General features: G+C 38.7%; 1 protein-coding gene across 7 annotated transcripts in view; it reads left to right on the top strand.

The window, feature by feature from the left end:
* Positions 1-24,687, top strand: part of PCNX2 (pecanex 2) — a 150,328-nt gene that overhangs the window by 19,003 nt on the left and 106,638 nt on the right. For 5 of the 7 annotated variants that reach the window (XM_058419567.1, XM_058419570.1, XM_058419573.1 and 2 more), the window contains exons 6-13: positions 2,287-2,410; positions 3,314-3,457; positions 3,625-3,770; positions 4,933-5,026; positions 15,866-16,001; positions 19,045-19,187; positions 20,315-20,468; positions 20,568-20,600. In XM_058419567.1, the coding sequence (XP_058275550.1) occupies positions 2,287-2,410; positions 3,314-3,457; positions 3,625-3,770; positions 4,933-5,026; positions 15,866-16,001; positions 19,045-19,187; positions 20,315-20,468; positions 20,568-20,600 (974 nt within the window). Of the gene's footprint in view, positions 1-2,286; positions 2,411-3,309; positions 3,458-3,624; positions 3,771-4,932; positions 5,027-15,865; positions 16,002-19,044; positions 19,188-20,314; positions 20,469-20,567; positions 20,601-24,687 lie in introns of all 7 variants that reach the window. The other 2 variants (XM_058419568.1, XM_058419569.1) reach the window with 2 other exon arrangements.

The following is a 24,687-nucleotide window of genomic DNA, read 5'->3' as shown; positions in this document are numbered from 1 at the left end:
TTTAAGGTTGAAATACAGTAATCATAATAACCAACTATCAGTGTATCACAAAGAGTGGTTTAGGTTGGAAGGGCCCTTAATAGAAAAGGTTAAAATTTTAAACTGCCCCTGCCCCTCCTTGGGCAGGGGTGCTTTCCACTAGATCAGGTTGCTCAGGGCCCCATCCAACCTGGCCTTGAACACTTCCAGGAATGAAGTATCCATAACTTCTCGGGGCAAGTTGTACCAGTTCCTCACCACCTTCACAGTGAAGTATTTCTTCCAAATATCCAATCTAAACCTGCCCTCTTTCAGTTTAAAGACATTCCCCCTTGTTCTATCATTAAACACTCTTGTAAAAAGTCCCTCTTCAGATTTCTTGTGGTCTCCTTTCAGATTCTGAAAGGCTGCAATTAGGTCTCCCTGGAGCTTTCTCTAGGCTGAAATGTCACCCAACTCTCCCACCCTTTCCTTGCAGGAGAGAGGTTCCATCCCTCTGATCATCTTGGTGGCCCTCCTCTGGACTCACTGTATTAATATATGTAAAAAGGTGTTTCATTTTAGCTATGAAATTGTTTGCAGCCTCCTCCTAGAGAAGAACAAGGTTTGTCTGTAAAGATGATTTGGGATGCTTAAAATCTTTTCTATAAGTGAAAAAGTTACACGGCAAAAGAAATTGTGGTACTGTTAATGCTTTTAAATTAGGAGATCATTTGTCAGCACTGGGATGGTATACTTGTAAGTAACGTTGACATGCTGCTAAAAGTCTTTAGTGCAGAAAAAATGTTTACTGATAGTATCTTATGTATGGGACATATAAGAATTGTTCTTTTTTGTAAGTATTTTACCACGATAACTTAAGCTTGTGTCTTGTGTCCTATCAAAATAGGAAAAGGGTATACAGACCAAAACTTGGCTGTTTATGCAGGACTCTTCTGAATCACCCTGCACCAGGACTGATTTAGCCATGAGTCCTGATAGTTACACCTCACTTGTTTGAATCATGTGGCATTATAATTTCAAGATAAATTATGTGGTTATTGCAGAGCCGAGGTCTGATCTTGATACTACTGTGAGCCCAGCCGTGCATGCGCTGGAGTTGTGTGGAGCAGTGGATAAGGGTAAATGGCTCAGGGAAAAGTGCAAGTACACTGCCATGTTGTCCTCTTTAGTCTGCTCTTGCACTTGGACAAGGTTTTTCCTGGTGTTTGAGCTTTGCCAGCACAATTTCTGTGCAGGGAGCGTTTTGTGACGTAGAGCCGATTGGATTGCATACTCTGGCAGGACACTCCTAGTCTAGACACCTCTATCTTCATTTAAGTACTGGAGGTGTAAGTCACCTGGAAGATGAGTAATAACCTTGAAAACAGGTCACAAAGCCATCATGGCCCACTTTTCCTGTGCTGGAAGTACTCATCACCATGGTATTGTCTGATTGGCATATAAAGCCTGTAAGAAGCAGTATGTTTAAGCTTTTGTTATTATGACTCTTTACCACAGCAGGAAAAAGAAGTCTGCAAGGCTTGTGGTTTGGAATGGAAAAGAGAGAAGTGTATTCTGAAACCACTAGATAATCAGATATATATATATATAAAAAAAATCTTTTTAATTGTTCCAGCCCTAAAGCTAGTTTGGGGCACTATGGGACCAATTAGGTTATTTAAGCCACAGTTTCTGATCTCTATCAATTATTCTTACAGCTTGAACACCCCAAGCCTTTAGGAAGGTCATTTTGATTAGGTATCTGTGGCTCCATCACCACCCACAGGTATGGTTACATCATTAAAGGGGTGCTTCAGTAATGACAGTTTCTGCTTAACCTGGAGTTTAAATCTTTAACTAGGAAAGGAAAAAAATGTTGTGTCTTCCACTAACTGTCCTTTTTTTTTTTTTTTTTTTTTTTTTTTCCCTTCCCTAAGATAGAATAAAATAGACCGAAGACTTATTGAATTTTGCCTGCATGTACAACAAAATATTTCCCTGTACCAAACTTGGGCTTGTTTCATTATATTTATAGCACAGGCTTTAGGGTGTGAGGGGGCTTTGTCCTGTAAATTAAGACTGGTGTAGAGATGTTTTAGCTCCTGAAGGTAGGTTTGTTTATAGAAATAATGTGTTGGTAGATCAGCTGATACAGTTTGAGGAAGATAGATGATCTGAAATGTCTGCATATGCAAAAACTTGTTTACTGTTTTCAGTTTTATCAGCTGACCTTATAAAAGCATCTCTTTACAAGCCTTCATTCTGTTTTATCCTTAGACTGGCTTAGATATGACACCACTGTTTCTTGACTGGTGATTCTTGCAGGTTGGGATGGTAATTATTTTGGTGAGAAATATGGCTTAGGATATGGAATTTTCAGTGGGGCAAAATTTCTGGTTTTTTTCCTTGATCTGCAGTGTTTAAACAGCAGATATTCCAGGAAGTCTGGGTAAGTGTGTTTCAGTACACTTCAGTCGGTGCAAAAAGCTACAGGACTTAACTGAGGCATCTCCAACAAGCACCTCTTTTTTCCATTTAAAGTGTTTAATTGCGCAACTGCACAGGGTGCTGATGAAATCACTGTCTTAGTTGCACTTTAAAGCCCTAACAGATAATTTTTTTTTGTTTATAAACAAAGCACAGTTGAAAAATATTTCACTGTTCATCATATGTTGTACACAACATGAATTTATATGAATAAATGACATACATGTGAGGTAATATAAATATAATTGGTACTCAAAGTATTAGAAATTGGACAAATACTTAATGTGTATTTTTAAATATGTGGTTCTGTATTTTCCAAGCATAGGATAATCTGCTGTGAAATTGTTTTGCCAGTTTGCCCTTTGTCCTGCACCAGGTGTGTGGCCAGTGGGGTGGAGGGATTAGGCAGCTATCTGCTTTCCTGTCCAAGAGCTCTATTTCCTTTAAAGGTGCTGCTTTCCCTTTTGTAAAAGGGGAATGGGCCAGTGCTTCTGCTTTTGCAGTGCCAGCATACACAGCTTGGGAACAAATTACAGCCCCCAGGAAGCAGCCTCTCACCATTCTAGATTAGGAACAGATTGCTTCCCTCTGAAACAATAGGGGAAGCAAAGCAGAAATTCTCTCTTGTTTGTCCTCTACTTCACACAGTGTGTTCTTGAAACAGCCCATTCATGAGGGTCAGAGTACCTCCTCATCCAGATTTGTGGTTGTATTAAGTAATGGTAGTGCTTTCTATAAAACTAGCAAATACTGCAGTGGTTTAGATTTTCATTTTTAGATGCTCTTGTTCAGTAGTTATTGAATGAAATTCTTGAAAGTCATCTGTGGAGAGTGGCTCCACTTCACTGCCCTGTTTTCCAGATAGCCAGATGACGGAGAGAAAAGAAGAAATGGTGGGAACAGAAAAGCACTGTGAGCAACTTCCTAAACAGGAAAGATCAGATGTACAAAGCCAAGATCGTGCTAGTACTAGTCCGGTGCTACCAGAGTCTGCCAAATTTGCAGCACTGTAAGGCCAGTTTACTTTACAATTTTGTACTTCAAAGATATGATGTAAGCTGTTTTGTTTCACTGAGTAGAATGACATAAACTTTTAATTAACCTCTCTTTCTTTTTGTTTTATTGAGAACAAGAAAAAAGTTCCTCATAGTAGTTTTGAAACATTTTTGTGTCAAGTTACCAGGGCAGCAGGCAAAGGCAGATAATCTACCGAGTAACTTCTCAGCAAGACAGTTCTGTCTTGCAAGTAATAAGTGGACCTGAGGCATCTGTGCAAGATGAGCTCTCCGTGGATGCAATGCATGTGTTCATAGATGAAAACGGTGAGTTTATCTAGTTTGAGATAATTGCAATGCATGAGGAAATTTCTAAATACTTCAGATGTCCTGGAAGGATATTTCTCTTGTCTGTTACTGGTTGCATATTTTTCTGTGTGTGTGTGGGAAAAAAAAGGCTTAGTAATTTAAATAGATAGAGTTTCCAAATCCACCAATGACTATCACAGACTCAAGTGCCTGAAGTTTATCTTCCAAATGTCATTCTCAAATGATGCTGGCTAGGCCAGAAGACAACTCCTGTCCTGTCAGAAGAACGCCTGTTGTTTTCTGCCTGACTAGAAGTTTTGCACTGACCTGGCTGGGCAAAATATGACTCCTTTTTACAGTTTTGTTCTTCAGCTGGCTCAGACTGACCTCTTAGTATGGTGGTGCTTGCTGTAATTTGTGATCTGCTGCTCCTTTAAAGAAAATTATTGAGTGACCTAGTCTTGCCCCATGCATATGCTTGGGATGCTACTGCTCTGAAGCTATTCTTGGAGTCTGAAGCTGTGGGATGGGTTTGAGTCCTGTGTAGTATCCTGTGAGGTACTGTCTTGTACTTCTGAAAGACAGCTGTCCCAAAAGTTCCTTTAAAGCTGGCTTCAAAACCAGCATGGAGTGAATGCTCATGGTACTGGGTCTGTGACCTGGAGATACTTTGCTTTTCTGCCTGTTCCTCCTGGCCCAGCTGGCAGCTTGCAGCTGTGCTGTGGGCAGAAGGGCAGCACTACCAGTGGGGCAGGTGACACAGCCTCTGGGTCAGCCAGCACCCACCCTTGGCTTTGTGCTGCCTCTGCAAACAGGGAGGAGCTGTGGCTGTGGAGGAGCTGAACATTTTGCTGCCTTGTAGCTCCTGACCTCACCTTTGTGAATGGAAAGAGGAAAATCTGATTTCACATTTTATGGTGAACTTCCATTAATCGATGTGCTTTGTGTTTAATTTATATGCCTTTTAAATTTTCACTGTGACTTCCATGTTTTGATTTGTCCCAGATTTTCAGTTGTTCAAATGTTAAATTTACTTTCTGAAATCTAAAATGAGCCTAATGTACAGACTGAAAAATATTATATTTATAAATATGCTTGACCTAAAATGTGTATTTTATAAATTTCTTGTGTACACAAATGATCGCTGAACTGACATTTTTTCCCTCTGTATTTTCTAAAGGGGAAATTAGATCCTGCTATTTAAAAGCTGGCTGTCAGAAGGAAGGAAATTTTAGACATCAGCTATCAAATTGTGATTGTATGTCAAATGCTCAGTAAGTAAGCCTTTATTTTTAGAAACGTTGAAAGTTTTCATTGCTGGAATCTGTGAAACTGTAGCTGTGAAAGATGCATGTGAAGGAGAGTGTAGTGGTGAATAAATGTGCTAACATTTTCTAGAGAAGTCAAACCATGAAAATTTTTTTGCTTTCTGCTAAAACAGTGACAGCTTTTTAAGAACATAGGAAAGAAAAAGTGAAAATGAAAATCAGAACTATCCACTTGGCTTTAATTACTTTCTGGGAATAGCCAAAGTCAAGTGTAGGTACTATAAATAAAATTGTAAACAAAGTAAGATGGACTGTTCTATCAACCTTGTCTTCTTTGCTTCCCATATCTGTTGCATTCTTGGAAAAATTTTAGTGCTGTGTCAGTATCAGTCACTGACCTGTGAATTCTAGCAGCAGAGCCTTTCACTTTGCATTAAATCTCTCAATGATAATTTGCTGCTCTGATGAGGTGTCCAAACAATTTTCTTTTTTCAAAAATTCTTTTTAGACCGCTCCATACAAATCCTGTATTTATTACTGTGGTTTCCACACTCTTCCATGTGATCTGTTGTTTGCATATCTGTATTAAGAATTTTAACGGTTCATAAGTATTTTAAAGAAATAATTTTCTCATACTCTTTTACGGCATTTGGAGAACTTGAGTTGAGGGAGTGAGAATGGTCTTTTAGTAGCAAATATTGTTCAAGCCTTTTGCTTTTAGTGGAGACTTTTGAAAATCTTGGGACCATATTAAAAACAGCGCTAGCATTTTAGCTAGAATGCTAGTATGAGAGACATGGGAATAATCCTTTTATTTTGCTAGTGGGAAAAAAAGAGTAGTAGATGTGTTCTGTCCATCTTTTGCAAAATAATGCCCACCCCTGTCCTGGTAGAGTTCAGTTTTGACCTGAAAAATCAAACATTTTACTCTGGTTCTATTTATTTATCAAACTCTCTGTTTCACCTTGCACAGAACACCCTTCTGCTCCCCCTTCCTATAACTATGAACTGGAATCTGTCCTAAATTCAGAAATAGTTTTCTGTCCCCTGACTTTTAGCAGTTAATTTGTTTTTAATCAAAGGAAGGACCATCTTCCTTCTCTTGTAAGAAGTCATGCTGAATCTGCCTTTGCTAGATGCTTATGTGACACCACTGTCTTCCTAAGTGCTGTTTTTCAGTTGTGGTTTGCAGACCTTAAGGGATGAGGTTTATTTTTAAGGGGTCTACTCTGTCCTGTTAACAAAAGCAAGTTCAGATGTTCTTTACAGGCATTTACATGCATGCAATTTCTTAAGATGAGCACCTTTGCTGAAAAGTCTCAGAGTATAGTGATAGTTCAGACCAGGGAATGGAACAGATCAGCAAAGAGTAGTGGGTTCCAAGGACTCTTTCTTTGTGGTAGTCAATGGGAAGCCAGAACATGAGCTTTTCCAAAAGAGCAGCATGAGGGAAAGTGCAAAATAGAAGTTAATATTAAAAATAAGGAAAGGGGACAAGGAAGCTTGAAGTACGCTTCAGCTGGTTTTTGCAGGGATGGTTTGTAATGCCTAGGCCAGAGAGATTAATGAGAACTGTTTTTTCCATGGGCAGTTTCTACCATCTGTGAGGAGATTGAAGGGTAGCACAGGAAGGAAGGGGTTATTGTTTTTTCTTCAGGTGTTCACCATCAAGTAGTTTTTTATTTAGACAATATGAAGCACTTACAGCATATAGAAAATGGAGGAGCAAACCTGCTTTAAGGACAGCACAGGAATGATGCATCTTTGCCTCTCCCCTGTCCCCGCCTGCAGGCTTGCTCATCAGTTGTGTCAGGTTACTTTCTTTTTTGCTAACGGTATACCAAATGATCAGTGAAGGAAAGGTTATTAGTGAAGAGTAAGGCAGATAGGATAACATAAAGCACAAGGTGTAATCAGTGAGTGCTTCAGTTAATCTCTTCTGTGTGTCTGTAGAGGGTCCTTGACAAAAATTATTCCCTTGAGGGTGGGCCCTCTCTAGTGGAGATCTTCATTGTAAGAATAGTCCCGGAGATGCTGCTGTTGTGGAAGGATATTAGAAAAGAGACACAGAAAGCACCTCTGAGATGAACATTACTTACCTACCAGCCCATGAAAAAGTTAACTAAGGAGAAGACAATGATTTTGACAGTACATCTTCATGAGCAATTGAAATGGTGCAGAAACAACCAATAGTTTTAGGCTTGGTGTCTGAATTCATTAAGGAGCCATCCAAATTAGATTTAGAGTCAAGAGATGCAAGAGAAAATTAATGCCTAGCCAAAAGAGGTATCATCCTCCTTTCATAGGAGGGGGTAGGTTTTTGGTCTTGTGGAGCTCAGATTTCAGAATTTAGATTAAGTACAGAGAACAATACAAAGGTTTGCAGTAGATACAGTGTATGAGTTCTTAAAACACTTAGCACCAATCATGCTTGCTTTGTACCACTGACATTAAGCTGCTCTTAAGAGGAGAATGTCAAACTGAGTTGAGCAAGTGGAGTAACCATGTGAATTTGAATGGACTGTGCCCTGATGTCCTTCTTTATGAGGAGAATTGACCGAGGACAGAGGATGACAAGAGGCCTCTTGCTTTGTGGGTATTGATGGGAGAGGCAGCAGACCTGCCACTGGTGTCTAGGAGCTGTGATGCTTCTGGGTAACGCTGCAGTGGTGAAAGGAGAAGGAATTTTGACTGGAGAGGATATGGACTGTGCCTGATCTGTCAAGAGTAAGGTAATTGCCTTATGAATTGGCCATAGGTAATTACCTTATAACAGTGTTATGCAAAAATGAAGATGATGTTTAAATATTACTCAAAAAAAAATTTCTTAAAGAAAGCCTTGAGGCAGACTAACTAGTTTTATGATCATCAATTCAAATTATAACTTTCTATTTCTGTCTATTGAGTCCTACTACTGTCTTCTCTGTTTGTTGGCTTAAGCATTTCACATCAGACTATTAGGGACTGAAATTACAGTAGTATTCCTAAAGCCCATAAACATCTTATCTTCTTGGTCTGAAATTAATTTCTCACAAATAATTCAAAATCTTAATGTCACTGTCACAGAATTGAGGATTTGTTATGGGTTTATTTTTCTTTGTTTTTGTGTTCTTCCTGCTTTTCATTTGCTTAGGAAGGGCTGGATAGACAGCAATGGATTGCAATGTGCCAGAGAAAACAAGATGTCAAATCTGAAGGAGTTTCTGATTTCTTCCTTCAGAGACTCCTTGACATTGCAGGCAATACTGTTAAAGGGAGTTAGGCTTTGTCTTGTCAAATATGATCCACCAACTCTTTTTGGTTCTGCAGTGTTGTGAGATGATCTTTGGAGTATTCTCCAGTTTATCAATACAAATATATATTTAATAATTTACTACTTTTTGTCTTTGGTTTTGTTTTTTTTAGTTTAATTATTGACTTTTTCAACTATAGTAGTTGTCCTAATATTACCTGTACCTGCAATCCTTGTCCTGGGAAATTTTCAAAGCTTTTTAAATGTAGTATAAAAACTTTCTTATTAATAATTTCCAAAATTATCCCTTAATTCTATTAAAGGCTATTGAGAATAGAATTTTTTCAGATTCTCTGTACTTGGTTCTTGCCAAATTGTCTCTCACTTGTCTAGCAGTCTAGCTTTTAAAATACTTGAAGACCTAGCCAAGGTCTTAAAATCTTGAGGATTTTTTAATGTTGTAATTATCACCAAAAGTAGATAATTCCTTTTCCATCATAATCCCCACTTTGGTGGGTAATTCTTGTCACTGAGTTTGGTAAATTATTTAAACATTGGCAGGACTAATCAAGTCAACAATTACTGTCAGTGTGATTGCCCTGACCACACTTTTGTCTGTTGGTTTGCCAGCAGCACCTCTTGCCAGCAGTACCAGTGGAATGGGTTCCCTGCTGAGCTAATTGTATCTACATTTGATGCTCCCGTTACTCTGCCAAGTTCACCTCTAGCCATAAATGGCTTTGTGACAAGCTTTGACAAAAGTATAAGCTCTATTCCTAGCTCATGGATTATGTTAGAAATTAGGACAAAAAGACCATTTGAATCTGTTCTGAAGTGAGTCACCAAGACAGGTGATTGAGCCTGGCTTTCTTGGACGTGACTGAACAGAACACCTGCTTGCCCTGAGTCTTGGTGACTTGGTGAGGCAAACGTCATCACTCCAAACATCCTCCTTTCCTCCTTCACCTAGATTTTTATGCTGAGTGCCATATTGTAGGGAATGCTCCTCTGCTCAGCTGGGGTCAGCAGTCCTGGCTTTGCCTCCTCTCAGCTGTATCTGCACCCCCAGCCTCCTCCCTGATGGGGTGCTGTGAGAAGGGGAAAAAGCCCTCAGTGTAAGGGCTGCTCAGAAACAGCTAAAACATACCTGTGTTATCAACACGATTTCCAGCACAAATCCAAAACATAGCTCCATACCACCTTCTATTAAGAAAATTACCTCTACCCCAACCAGAATCAGTACAGACAGAAATAAGGATTACCCAGCTCTTAGCAAAAAGCACCTTTATCTTAGGTGCAGATTCTCTTGGCTGTGTGACACTTGAGCTTTCATTTGGAATCAATTATATATAAAATCCAACATGCTCTATACCTTGAAAAAAAAAAAAATCCAGTTTGAGCCTTATGCTGCTTTCTTTTAATTTACCTGTAAAGTATCTTTTAATTTACCTGTAAAGTTATTAAAATAGTATCACTTTTTGAAGGATAAAATTATTTTCGTGTGTTGCATCACTACACATGGTTCAACCATACCAGTACAATCATGCATTCATATTGCACTTTGCATGTTCTGTCTGAGCAGTTCATCCTCTGAACCCCTCACTTTTTTCAGGTGAGGCTCTGACACTGAAAACCAGGCTTCTAAAATCCTATATTATAGCTAAAATGTTTTGCAGTACAGATAGAGACCTCCATTTAGAATAATTGCTTAGATTTTTGTCATTGCTGTTTTGAGAATTTTTTTTTTTTGTATCATTGGGGCCAAAAGTTTAAAAAAGTATTTGCAGCAAACTAGTGGCTAACAAGTACTAAGAAAATAATTGAAGGTACCTGTCAGTACAGCTGCAGAGTGCTGGTGTTTCTGGCCCTGGGCAAAAGAGAGAATGTCAGATCAATGAGCTAACTTATTTGATTTACATTCTCATCCCAGAATAAGCTGCTTGAGTGCATTATACTATATGAAAGTCTATCTGAATGCCTTAATGATACTATATATCTCCTTCATAAATCCACTAATATTTAGTATGTTCACTACTGGAAAATTTCCTGAACCTTTGATATTATTTCTCATAGGAGAAAATAGATATTTTTTTTTTTCTTTTTGTATTTCAAAATGTGACCAAAAAGTGTGTCACTAAAACATCTTTGTATTTCTCAGCAAGGTGACCCAAATAACACAGTCCCCTGCTGCCCTTGTAATAAGCTGCTGAATCTTAAAGGTTTCTTAATGCTGCTTGTCTGATTGTGCAGTTCTGCAGTGGAGTGTGTTTTCAAATGGATGTGACAAATATTACAGAGTCCTCTTTGGGATTCAGTGATTTCAGCTGAGCTGCTGCCCTGGGCACAGAGCTGCTTGAACACAGAAATGAGTGGGGTGAGCGCACTGAAAATTGTAATGTTGCGTTGTAATGAAGCCATAGATTTTTCTGAGAAGTACTCTTTACAAACTCAGCAGCATTTTCCTGATGGCTTGCAAGGGGCAGGAGGAAACCCTTGAATTAAGCTTGGCCAGTTAAAATCCTTTCCTTTATTTGTGTAGGGGCTTTTACCCCTTTTTTCACTGAACACTGGGCAGGGACAGGAGTGCTTTCAGCAGAATGAGACGCAGGGGTGAGAGGGGGACCATGCTGCCACATGATGGCAGCAAAATCCTGCTCAGGACTAGGAACTTATGGAGTGCTTCATGTGTTGGGACTGGCTTCTCTTCCATTCCCTGCCCTTCCTTCCATAAGAAGAGCTAAAAGGAATGTTTTTAAGTATTTTGGAGATAACAGGACTGTGGAAACTATTAATGCACTAATTCCAATAAGACTATATAATCTCAAAAAGCATCCCTTAGTTTATTAGGGACTGTATACAAACATACTGTTTGTTTTTAAAGTTTTTAGTATATTGATCTTTACTTTGAAATGTAATAAGCTTACAAATTATCAGTTTACAGGCTTATTAGCAAAACAAAAGTATCTGAATACTGGGAAGTAAGAGTGTACTGAATGAGCCCCATTCTTAACATTTGAGTAAGAAGGCGTTCATCACTTCCTCCCTTCATATGGACCACAGTGCCTTTGGGAATGTGCTTTACATGGCCTTTCTGTCCATCTGCAGTAGCTGACTTAATATGTGCCTCTGCTTGCTTTGCAGTCTGTTACAACATTGCAAAAGTGATCTGCTATCTTTCCTGCCTCTTTTGTCAGTGTATCACTACATCCACCTTTCACATTCTCTAAACTCAGATATTCTGCCTTATTGTTGTTAGGGGTGTTATTTTTGCTAGTTAAAACCAATGCCAAAAGTGTCCCCAAATCCTGTAGTAAAACACGTATAAATACACATTTATACAACTAGCAAAATATGAACACGATTTAAGAGAGATTTCATCTTTAGCTTGGGTTGCTATCAGAGGTAAGCACTGAAGAAAGTTAAGATGCACATTCTGAATTAATTTTACACTTTATGAACCTGCTAATGTCTTACCAAAAAAGTGAAGAGTGCTTTCTCTTTGAGTTTTTTCTGTTTCCTGTGACTAGATTTGTCGCATAATTATCCAATGCTAATACAGCTATTACTGCATATTGCAGTCTCCTTACATGCTCTGAGTTGCTTTTTAGTGTAAGTCTTGTTATTTGGTTATTTGGGAACTGTAAGCCATCATTTTCATAAAAGAAGCAACATCTACAACTTTAGGGTCAGTTTTGAACTGTGCAGTGCTCTGGTCAGACTGGTGCTGGCAGCTTTCTAATGGAGGTGTAATGAGCACCATTAGTTCAGACAGCTACATCTGAGCCACAAACGGGCTGCTTTGAAAGAGCACAAAGGTATGGGTGTGTTGAGTTCTTGCTGTGTTGTCAGCACGGGCTGGGTCTTGTACAACCATATCGCTCAGGTCTCAGTTCAGTGCTTTTGGATACACCTCAGACCAGTACATGAGGTTGCTCCTTGGATGTGCAGGAGGAGACATTTCCAACTCTGAGATGCCTTCTGGCTCTTCACAACTGTAGTTGCTTACCATTACCTAAGGGCAGTATTCTAGGGAGCGTTACACCACACCTAGCTTTCAGCTATGCTATTAATTATCGCTATGGTTATTTATTATACTCTGTAAACTCTGCAGTGACCCAGACAGAAAGATCCCCTAGGCAGTCCAGTGGGATCTTTCGGTTTTAAGCATGTGAAGACCTGACCTTTCTCCAATATACAAGTCAAAATGAAATTTAACCAAGACCTGCAAAACAGCTTTATTAACAGGGAATTCTTTGTGGCGTGCCTGTATAATGAACTTAGAGGGGTTCAGAGCCGAGGCTAGCTAATCCTAGCAAAGGGGATGACTTAGGCTGGGTTATGTTTGAATGGCTCAGGCCGAGTTGTTGGTGGTATAAGGCAACAGGCTAAACAGAGAGGGAGAAGGAAGATTTCCAGCACTGTGCGGTTATACTGAAATATTCTATGTATTATATGATCGCTCCACTACCTTATGCTTACTGAGTGTTCTTACAAATATGGGATTATGAGGCAGAAAAATATTCCTGGTTTTATACCCAGTTATCAGTAGGGGGTGCTATGTTGCTTCTGAATATGATCTGCGGAGGTTATATGTTTATCAAAGATATTTTTAGTTAATAATTTATTATTCAAAATTTAGTTAAATTATACCTTTGCTTACATTAGCAGTGCGGTTTACCATGATAGATCTTGATAATATTAATTTGATTCTGCAAATGAACAGATTTTCTATTTAACAAGATTTCGTGTTATACTGCGATCAGCTCCATTATAACGATTTTATGATTAGAGAGTGTTTGCTCCTATTTATATATGGTAATAAATTTATAGAATCTAGTTTATAGGCTTACAAAAACACAAACACCATCATTGCATTTCTTATCGGTGTTTGCTGTCAGTGTGATAGCAATGTCATCAGATGAGATGTACACTTTCTGAGTAGCTGTGCAAGCAATTCATCCTTGGGGGTAGCAAGTGAATGTCAGAAGGATGTTGTGTGGAAGATGGGGATAAGGAAGACAAACACAGCAAACAGGAGCTGAAGGAAATGGAAGATGAGGAAAGAATAAGAAGATACAGAGAAATGTGTCTGATGACTGCCAGATGACAGATTCTGATTTTGGAATTGTTGCTTTACCAGCTCTGCCTTCCCAACTTTTCTGCCCTAGTTCCTTTTTCAGGCTTATAAAGTTTGTGACTCTTCCCCACTGTCAGTGTCCCAGCTGCTTGTAGTCTCCTCTGCCACTTGCCAAAAGGCGGAGCTATGAATTTTTAATGTAAACACAAAACAGACTGTGGGCGCTCTTGGCTTTTTGGTGAACTTCAAGTCTGGTGGGAGATGATTTGATCTCCTAAGTTTATTCTTGGAAGAAGTCTTATTAGTAAAAGATTTTTGGTTTCTGAGAACTGATAGGTTGCCCTGGTATTCTGTTCCATCCATCTGTTCTTCTGCCATCTCCATTTTTGGTGAATGTGGGATTAAAGATGTGGTCCGATCTCAAAATACTTCTGGCATTTGTAGAAGGACAGCTAAAGATGCAGAAATTTAGGGAAAATTGACTCTTGGTTTAGGAAGGCATGAGCAACCACTGTTTTAGTCCCCTGCTCTGTTGTTGACTCACCTTTTGGGCAGGAATGGCGTTCCTACGTAGTCTGGGCTCAATTTGCCTTTTTTCTGCGGTGAACAGGGAGACTTAGCATTGCACCCACAATGACAAGGAATGGGACAACTCATCCTGAGGAAACAAACAAAAAATCCTTTGCCTTCCTTCTGGCTGGACAAGGTTGCTCTGTAGTCCATATCTGTGGGAATCTTACTCCTGGGAGACATTTCTCAAGGCTTCCTCCACTTTCTTCCTGCTTAAATCTTCTGGTTATGATTTAGGATCTTGGATGAGTGCCCATCCCTTCTGTACTGTTTTGTTAATAACTGCTGATAAAGGAGATGGTTCTTACAGAGGGCTGACTTGTGGCTGGGACATCAAGTAGGTTGTGTTGGACTACGTTCTCTATTGCTGTCACTGTGCAAAGGGAACATGACAGCTTTCCTAACTCTGTGGAGTGGATCATGCTGCTGTCTGTAGCTGGAGGAGTGTGGAGTGCAGAGGAAGCCATTAGGGTCAGGAGCGTGGGGTGCTCTCATTTCCGCTCAGCTGAGAGTTCTGTTGGAGTGGCAGCTGGACTATTAGGTCTGGAATTCAAGCTTGATAACAGTCAAGGCTTTGAAAACATAAACAACCTGGCTCAGAAACCAGAGGCAGGATAGCTCCTCTGCTGACATCCCGAGGCTGATTGTGTTCCTGTTGATCCAGGTAGAGCTAGCAAATCCTGGAGGGGAGGAGAGTGTCTGCATTTCAACCTGTTGGTGTGACACTTTCAAGTAATCCAGACCTTGAACTATGTTCCAGAACAGTGCTAACCACTGCAGCCGAAGTTAACAGCCAGTTATATGCAGGACAGACACAATTTTAATGCCTTAACAAGGGTTACATAGCAGCCTTTGGGAATTGGTGGCCAAAAGCAAGGAAAGTTGAGTTAACTAAATTTAATAAGGTGCCTCTGGGGCAAATGTAGGGTATGCACGGGGAGGGTTTTAATCTTTGCACTGCCATAGGTTTCCTGGCTGACTGTAGGCAGATTGCTCTAGTTTCTTCCTGCTTGTCTTTATGCAAAATAAGAACAACAGATATTGACTACCTGCATGAACACTTAGGTGCTTTCACCTCATGTAGATAGAAAAGTAGTAAGAACCCAAGACAGGTTTCTAGAGGCAGTGGGGCAGTGAGCTTGGAGCAGAGCACTCAATTTATAAATCTCATTTGGAAAAGAATTAGAAAGAAGTATTCAAAATAGATCTCTTCCCCAGGTAACAATTATTTCATTTCAATAAAGATGTCTCTGCAACCCAGTCAGTCATGTCATGGTAACACCATTTCTACAACCCAACAGACACTGCTGCTCTAAATGAAGATGTTCCCAATTGTTTAAGTGCTGTACCTACAACACAAAACAGTAAATGTGAGGAAAACCAATAAATAGAATCTTGCTCAGGGCCATCTCAGGGTGAGTTTACACTCAGTATGGGGGATATCTGAACTAGCCTTATGCGAATTATCACGTATTATCTTGCTAGGGCAGAAGGAAGTTCTTGTAGCCTGAATTTTCAGCAGGGTTAATCAGTAGTTAATCATTGAATTCAGTGCAGGTGAAACCAGACTAGCTCGGTACCTGAGTGAGCTCGTTGGACCCTATTCTGGGATCTCTGAAGTATCTGCTCTGCAGTTTTTGCTCTGTAGATGTGTATCTCTAAACCTAAATTGTCAATGGACAGAAAAAGGCACTTCTGAAGTGAGATTCCTTGAGGGTGTTCATCTCAGAATGAGAAAAGCTGTGATACAGAAGTATCTGTTTCTCTGTGGTGAATGTAGTAAGTCAAGTGTATCTGAATTTGGGTGTTAACTGCTTTGTGAGTCTGTGCTAGATTTCAGATATGAAGGTGGAAGTCCTGTGAGTCAACTAGTAGTGTAATTACAGACTTTCTCCTGTAATTTTTAGAATTGTTAAGAAAATATTGCTGCTTAAAACAATGTTTCTTTCCTGTCCTCTGTGCACAGTGAAATACAGTTCAGCTCCTCCAGTACTACCACTTCAGAGAGCCAAGAACCATCTTCTGGAGATCAAGCAGCCAGTGCACTTCATCAGCAGCTCTTATTGATGGTGGCCAGAAGGACCCTTTCAGAAAACCCACGGGTACATTGTAATATCTGAGTTTCTAGCATCTTGGTGAACTGCTCAATAAACAAATGCTTGCAGGCTTGTTCCTGAGACAATTTTGTTGATTCTGATGTGCTGCTTTTCCTGGTATTGCTCGTGTGGGAGATGTGTTTTATGTTGATGGATGCAACTCAGCTGTTTTCTAGTGACGATGAGTGGTGTCCTAGGGGAGTACTTAAAAGACTCCATCACTGAAAACGTTCACCTATCTTCAATCGTATTTCATTTGGAAGAGGACACAGCTGTTAGGATTTTAGACACACCACCAGATTTTAATAGCATGAAGTGTTTATTCCAGATTCATTGCTGTCATAAAACCTCATGTCTGGTTTCACTTTTCTCAATTGGGCGACCAGACCTCTCAGTGTTTGCTGTGGAATGTTGAAGCCACCAATGCAGCTAGTAAAAGAAAGAGGCCCTCAGACTTCAGTTTGCATGGTCTTATGTGGACATGGACTTTACAGTGTTTGGGGTCTCTGACTTAGGGCTATAATCTGTTTTTACAATTCCTTTTATAATACCTTTGACTTTCTCTCTGCCATGTCAAATTCTAGTTTGGTATTTATGAATAACAGTAAAATGTCACTTAATTGCCTTTCATCTTAGATTTCACACAGGAACATTAGGCTAGAAGCAACTTGTATAAAGGAATTACTTTAAACTAAAAATCACTAAATTGTCCCAAGTAGTATCTTTCAAATTTGGACAGTGTCTTCCATCTAAAGGCTCAGATGTTTTCCAGATATTTATAGTCTTGTAAACTGCCTTTAAATTAGAGAACAATTGCCATTTCTTCTTTCTCTTTTAGGAGGACTGCTCCTCAAGGTCAAATAGCAAACTTGTGGCCAGGCAGTTAATTTCAGAATGTCCTGGTGTCTGATTTTTTTTTTTTTTTTTTTCTTCCTTAAACATGAAATTCTGAGCCTACATAAGTCAGGAAAAGCATTGTCATTGATTTCAGGCCATCGCTGCCACCATATAAATTTATGAAGTGAATTTTATAAGCCCTTTTTTGATAGGAAAGCTGTTAGACTTGAGTGACTTGCTCAGGGCTAGTCAGAGTTTCCCAAATCCAGCTCAAAAATCTGTCTCTCACCCAAGCACTACAAGACTCACACAGAGGATTTCATCCAAAGGTTACAGTTCCTCAGGAGCCAAAATATTCAGTTATGCACTCAGCTAAAGGCACGTTAGGCTGTTCTGGGGTCTCAGTGATCAGATCCTCGGGTGTTTTTAGTGAACTCTCTGCCACTGTTTTTTTTTTTTTTTTTTTTATCTAGTTATGGCAAGCAATCTACATTAGATATGTGAAGTTAATGACTGCAGCAGACTGAGCTTCACTTTACTCTGTTGAGCAATAGGACCCAAGAGAAACAAAACTATGCCAGTATTAGCAACTGTAATATTTTAAGACAAGTTTTTTTCTTTAAAAATGCCCCAACCACATATTTAAGTTATGTTTTAAAGTAGTAATAAAAATATTAAAATTTGGACTACATAAACTATTTTCAGATTTTAAAGTCAGCATAGTGAAAGGATTGCAATTGGTCTCATGGCTTTTAAATTGCTCAGAATTGTTAATAAAGGAAAGAGTGCCAAATAGCCCAGCATCCCCTTGCACATCTTAATGCTCAGAAATATGAAGGATTGTTCTGCACTGCTAACAGCTGACCTCCCTGACCCTGCATGGCTGTACAGTTTTAGTCAATTGGAGGCATGAGATAAAATGCCTAAAGTGGAATTTCTTTCTCCTGAGCTTATGCTAACCTGTTTCACCTCATGTTTGCCAGTAGACTGAGGATATCAATGAGTTGTTTCCCAGCTGATGCACAGGAATACGTTGTCATGTGTAAACTCTTTTCCTGGAAAGCAAAGATTAGAAATTATTCCAATATTCTGAGAAAAAATTAACAATTCCTTTGTGCAGGTGGACAGGTTGCTTGAAAAACTGTGCTTTGTTAGCAGTTATAATTTGATGATCAATTTCTTTGCACAGAAATCCCCTTCCCTGACTAGGAAAGTTAATCTAACATAAATAACTCTAATGTAGGCATTGCCTACAGACCCATAATAAGTATATTTGTTGATTAATTACCTTTATGGAGGGGCCAGGAAAAGGCTGCCTAGGAGGAGGTTGAAAACCACTGGACTTCACAGTGATTTGAAATCTCAAATTCTTCTTCTTGAAAGAAAAATAAGTGATTTCCCCCTCTGTAACATCAGTAATGGTATACCTTGGAAAGAAATCACTGCTTTGCAGAGATTTTTTTCATCTGTTGCCTAGCTTTGCAGGCTTGGCTGATGGTCTGCAGATAATTGGAGGGGAGTTGTAGAGAAAAGTTGGAAAAGCCTTAGGATTTGGCAAAAGCAATATTCAAAAAGGTGGATTTATGATTATGATGATGAGATTAGAGAATCTTAAATTAGAGCTGTTTATGCTCTTTGTGCTTGTTTGCAATTCTTTTTCCTCCTCTTGCTGCACTTGAGGAGTCACACCTGATGTGATATTCAAAGCATCTCAGGAAAGATAAACAAAGCTGTGTTCTGGAAGAAAAGTTGATAAGTCACACCTCTAGGCCTTAAGGCCTACTTATTTATTTTATTTTTTTTTAATCTAAAAAGAAGGATTTGTCCTGTCATGTTTTTTGTTACACTGCAATTAACCTGATACATGGGAAAATCTTCAAAAGGAAAACTTAGACAAGTATTGGATCTGGATTAAATGTAATTACTTTTTAAATGAATATTTAGTAGTACTTTTTAAAGCATATAGTTACAATTGAGCTATGTAATTAATATATATTCAATTCATCTGCAACAATTAAGCTGATGTTATATTTTTGTTTCTGATTTAAAATTAAGAAAATAAATATGCTAGTATGCTCCCACTACCCCTTTTAGTAGTTAAAAAAAAATAAATCTGATACTTCATGTAAATTTGGCCTTTTCAACACCTGTTTTGCTGGCAGCTGTGTGTGAGTGTGAGAGAGTTTTGTGCATTTCTGGTTTGTTTTCATAGCAGCCTAGCCAGGACCCTGAGGATTCTTCATGTTCTTCAGCACAGCGGAAGCTGAACAGGCAGTTTTACAGATTTGTTATATTCCCTGGCAAGTGGATTAAAGTCTGGTATGATCGTCTTACCTTGCTGGCATTGTTGGACAGGTAAGCTTTTTTTTTTAAAGCTGCTCTATGTCGTGTTGCAGTGGGTCCATAAAGCAATGCTGACCACTAGAGAAGGAGAATTCAGGTTGAGTAGATAGATGTGGTTTTGCTTTAACTTAGTGTTCAGGGTTGGTTTCAGTGGCTCTTGCTACCCTTTGTCTTCAGGTGGAGACTTTGATTCATGTGAAAGCGAGGCTTGTGGAATAGTCTGTAATTTGATTCACAGATGTTATAGATCCGATGATTTCTGATGAGAAAATCAGAAGGAGAAGGGTCCCAGGATATTGTAAACCAAGTACTTCAATGTTTAAAAAAAGAAAATTATTTACAGAATGGTATTCAGGTGAAGATTTTTGAGCTGCTGTCTCTGTTGCAGTTTATTTGTCTCTGCTTCTGTTGGGGGTGCTGTGGGTTAACATGGGCTTCACAGCAGAAATTTTAGATGAGTTTTACCTGATGCAGAAATCAGTTACGTGTCAGGGAGCTTTAAGTCCAGAGCAGATATTTACTTATCTGTGGTGTCTTATCTCTGTGTTTCAATTGCGTGGAAATCTTTTCTGCTGATAAGCTCTTTTGTTACATCCTGAATAGTAACACTTTTTTATCTCAGCTTCCACATTCTAACAGGACAGATAAATAAAATATCAGATGACGAATTTCATCTTTCATCCAGTTCTTTGCTGTCAGATGTGTATTTTTTCATTAATGGAATGCCTTATTTCCTCATTTAAGTGTTTGGGTGTTTAGTTTATTTGTAGTTGTTCATGTGTTGGGTTTTTTTTATGCTTCCTTTTTTTGTTGTTTGTTTGTTTGTGCTTTTACAAGCATAAACTTTTCTACATTCAAATCATCTCCATTGTGGAATTCTAACTGGGAAGTGGTATGGGAAGGGATATTAGACTTCAGTCCATATGGCTTTTTTTTTCCCCCCTAAACATTTTAGCTGTCATTTTGGGTAAGGTTTTTGGCATGGAGATGAAATACTGTTGAACGTGGAAATGTAGTTATGGGATCCAGTGAATTCTGACAGCTGCAGCACCCACAGTTCTTATCAGTTACAAATGCACCTGCCTTGCTGTAATGAACCTATAAATACTTGTACCTCTCCAACACTTTTATTCACATAGGACAGAAGATATAAAGGAAAATGTGTTTGCTGTCCTTCTAGTAGTTCTTGTTTCACTTCTTGGATTCCTGACTCTGAACCAAGGCTTCTGTAAAGACATTTGGGTTCTGTTGTTCTGTCTTGTAATGGCCAGCTGCCAGTATTCTCTCCTCAAGGTAGGACTCAAGTTCATAGCCAATTGCTGAGTTCTCTTCTAACTTCTACAAAGAAAAAAATCCCATAAACAAACATCTTTTTTTCTGTTTTGTTTTTAGAGTGTTCAGCCTGATCCTGCTTCGCCAATACATGTAAGTCTTAGTCAGCAAAGGAAGTCTTTCTCCTCTGTTATCACTTGTGTACTGTGAAACAGCTGGCTGTTCAGGGAAACACAGGTATTAGTCATTGGCTGTTCTAGCTGATTTATGAAAAAGAAAAAGATATCTGTAATTTCAAGACTTTGTATTAGGTTTAATTATTTTAAAGTTATTTGAATTCTTCACTGCTATTAGAAAAGTGCTTTTTCTTTAAGTTAGAATGTGTAGTAAAAAGTTCATCTGGACTATCTTACTGATGTTCAATCCTGTGACATCAGACAAACCTTTTCCTTGATCTCCTTTAGAAGCAGACAGAAAAGAGAAGTTCCAGACTAGCAGCTCAGTTGTTGCTTAGTTGGGATTTCTTTTTTCTTTTTTTTCCTTTGGCCAAATCTTTGAGTGAATGAAGGATATAAGGATCCTCGCTGATTGCTATTTTATTTTTATTTTTTTTTAACTGGGTATATCTAAGAGATTGAACTCTGATGGTGTCAACTACCTTGCAGAGAAACAGTTCTTTACACAAATCTGTCCTTGTTATAGTACTGTTCTGGAGGCATCATCCTACAACTGCAACCTTACCACTCTACCTGACTCGGTGTCTCAGCATTTTTGATTTATGTGGATCTTGGAAGACATTTCAGTGGTCATAATGCCTCTTCCTTTCTTTTATACTTGGATGCTAGTTGCTTATGCTTCTTATTAAGTTCTTTGAATATTTTTGAGGATACTTTCTTTTCCCTCAGGTTTCAACAATGACATACTGAAAACTTCAGGTTTGCTGCTGGATCAGTTCTCTTTGGCAGGAACAATTATTTTTGTCAGTTTAGAGGCTAGAAATACAGGCTGAACTTGAAATTGATGTTATTTATGTATGTATGCTGCACCCTTCACTAGATAGATTTCAGAAGATTCTCAATTTCTTTTCCATGCCAATTATTAAGAGGTGAAGTTATGGTGGTTTTAGTTATAATGCATTCATAGGAAATAGCTGTCTGCATAAAAAGTAGGGAAAGGTAATAAACAGTAACTTAGCGATTGTAGGGGAATACTTTCAATACCTTAAATAAGTAGTCCGACCTCAGTGAAAAGTTAGGGGATCTTGTGAGTAAAATAATATAATTTGTCAGCTCAGTTGCCATCTGTCTAGATATAATCATGTGAACTGTGATCAAATAGTTTACACTTAATCAGACATTAGTAATGTGTACATTTGTTTAAAGTGGGTGGCAAAGTTTAATCAAAACTTCATTATGAACCTATCCAGCCCATATTTTTTATAGTATTAAACACAGGGTAGCATTTAAACAGAATTCTTTTTTTTTTTTTTTTTTTTTTTTTTTTTTTTTTTTTTTTTTTTTTTTTTTTCTTGTGCAGAATACAGGTCTGAATTTCAGGTTCTCACAGTACTATCACAAGTGTTATTCTCTGTATTGTATTGTTTAAGTCATGCAGCAGTGGAACAAAGTAACAATAGGTGTATTCCCATCATCCTTTTCTTTCCTGTAACTTTATTAGGGATACTCTCTTGCAAATTTTTGGTGCACTATACAAACTCCAATAGAAATAAAATTTAGGAAGTTTTTCCACTAAGGGTTTTAAAGGTGGTTGTGTTGTCATGCTAAAATAGAAGATTAGCAATTTCTATATTACAGCTTTTTAACACAATAGGTATTTGTAAAGGCTTGCTTGAGCTACTAAGCACCTCAGAAATAGGACAATGAGAAGGCGAGAAGATATACTCCATGTACTGTTTCATAATTCATGTGACTGCATTAAATTTAAAGAGAATAACATCTCTTGATGTTAACATAAGGATGCAGAACAGCAGAGGGATTAAAGAATGATCTATACCATGCCCATGAATGAAAATGCAGATGAGATTTTTTTTGAGTGTGAAACAAGCCATCATGAGCCTCAGATGTATGCAGTGAATTAAGTTCTATTCATGGAACCATGAGTAGCTACAAATGCCTTAGGTTATCAGTGGCTGCTGAGGATATTCCAGACTTCTTCCCTATCTCATGTGCAGAGTTTGTTACTGTTTGGTGAGACTTTGTCATCTCTAGCCTGTAGCATTTTGAAAGACTGCTTTAAAATAGCATCCAGTGAGCTCAGAAAACACAGTACCTAGAGGTGCCGTAAGCTTTTGTTCCGAACTCCTCCTGGGTGCCAATGTATTCACTTGCTGCTATTGAGGAAGAACTGGCATTTATTGTTGCTGCAGGTTTAGTACAGGTGCCTCCTATAAGATGAATACTCTGATTTTCCTGTCAGCTGGAGCTTTAGCCTTTCCAGTTCTGGTTCATTGAGAGCTGGTGACCTTTAGCTGCTGTTTACACAGGGGTATGTGGATCTGGGATGGTGAAATTTCGGAACAGCCTCCTTGCTGGAGTGGTGGAGAGAAGAAAACCAAGTCCATTCCAAAGTGTGCTATATTTTGCTGTGAGTGACCTCATACAAGCAACCTACTGGTGACTGCAGTGTATTAAAATTCAGAGATCCAAGAGATCCTTGTCATACAAAGGTTTTAGAAAAACCTTAGGCAAGATTTTACGTTTAGTAAATGGCTCTACAAAAGGGTCAGGAGAGCTTTTCTCTGAGTACTTCGTAAGACACCTCTATAGCTCAGGATCTAGCTTGGGCCTACTAAGGCGTTTGAGCTTGAAAGATTGCATTCATGCTCTTAACAAGATTTAGAGAATCTCTTGCATAAATTGATTGTCTCAGTCCTGTTACGTGCCAAAGCAGATAGCTAACTCAGTTGTGTAGCTACCATAGGCAGTTTCCTAAATCCCATACGGCACTTATAAAGTATTTTTAATTTGTCCCTGTAAGCTTTTCTGTAGAACTGAGCACATGCACATTTTCTTTATATAAAAAAGCCTTCTGTCTTTCTCTTCTTTCATGTGTGCACGCACAAACAAGAAAACCCCACCCCATTAGCTCTTTCTAAAATTTTACATCAAAGTGCTTTGCAGTCAAAACTGCTGTTTTAGTAAATGAAAGTGTTTGTGAAATTATTCTTTGTTGAAAGTCTTAATATTTTTATAGAAATATGAGGTGCATCACTGCCTTGTTGGTAAGATGTGAATATGTATCTGAAACATATTAATGAGAAACATGGACATAAAAAAGGACTTTTTTTAGCAGACTTTTGGAAAGGATGAGCTTTCACTGAAATTTTTATCAGTAAAGGAAAAAAAAGATTTTTTAACTAATGAGATGTAAAATATAAAAGGAATTCTGCTTCATTATTTAAATTCTTCCAAACAAGAATGCAGAGTGGAATCATTTCACCAAGATTAAATCTGTTTTGCATGTCAAAATTTGGTGAGTTTGCCTAGTAAAACAAAATGAGCCCTTGATATCTAAAATACCTTGTTAAACAGGTTGCACTGCCACATGCCCATTTTAGTGAAGGGCTGCCTAGCTTTGTCTATCAGTGGCACATACAGGAGGTCTTTGCTCCTATTTTTGTTTGTTTGTTTCTAAAACCTTAAAAAATTAAATGTAATGTCTATCCCCTCTCTGTGATTTTTGGGAAGTGATCCTCTCTTTCCTGGAAAGTGTCCATTGTTGCCCTCAAACCAATCCTGTCCCAAATAGCGCCCCTCACATGAAGCACGTAAATGACAGTGGAATACCACACTAATACTTGCAGCAGTTCCTCTGTCCTGTGTTGTGTTGCATGTTCCACAGATGTGGGGACTGGAGTATTTGCTGTGCTGTAGGAAGCTCATTCAGTTTGAGGACGTTCCAAGCAATGCAAGAGCTGTGCAGACGCTGCCCTTCTGAGTGCATTGCTTTGCTTCTGTTGATAAGATTCTAGAAGGATTTCAAGATTCTGTCTCATTACTCAGCACCACCTCCTGAAAATTAGGGAAGGTAGTATTTGCTCACATTTTGCAGCTTTCAGGAAATCTCTGGAATCTGCTTCCTCAGTCATAAGTGGCATTACTGTAGTTAGCATGGTAAGAGTGATTGAATTAGTCTATCCTATTCTAAGATAGAAGTGACCTTAGAATGGTCATCCAGTGCCAATGCCTGACCACTTCAGGGCTGACCAAAAGTTAAAACA

Source organism: Hirundo rustica, chromosome 3 (genome assembly GCF_015227805.2).
Source record: "Hirundo rustica isolate bHirRus1 chromosome 3, bHirRus1.pri.v3, whole genome shotgun sequence".
Taxonomy (NCBI): domain Eukaryota; kingdom Metazoa; phylum Chordata; class Aves; order Passeriformes; family Hirundinidae; genus Hirundo; species Hirundo rustica.
The sequence above is the reverse complement of the archived record's forward strand: the minus strand, read 5'-3'. Positions and strand labels throughout refer to the sequence as shown.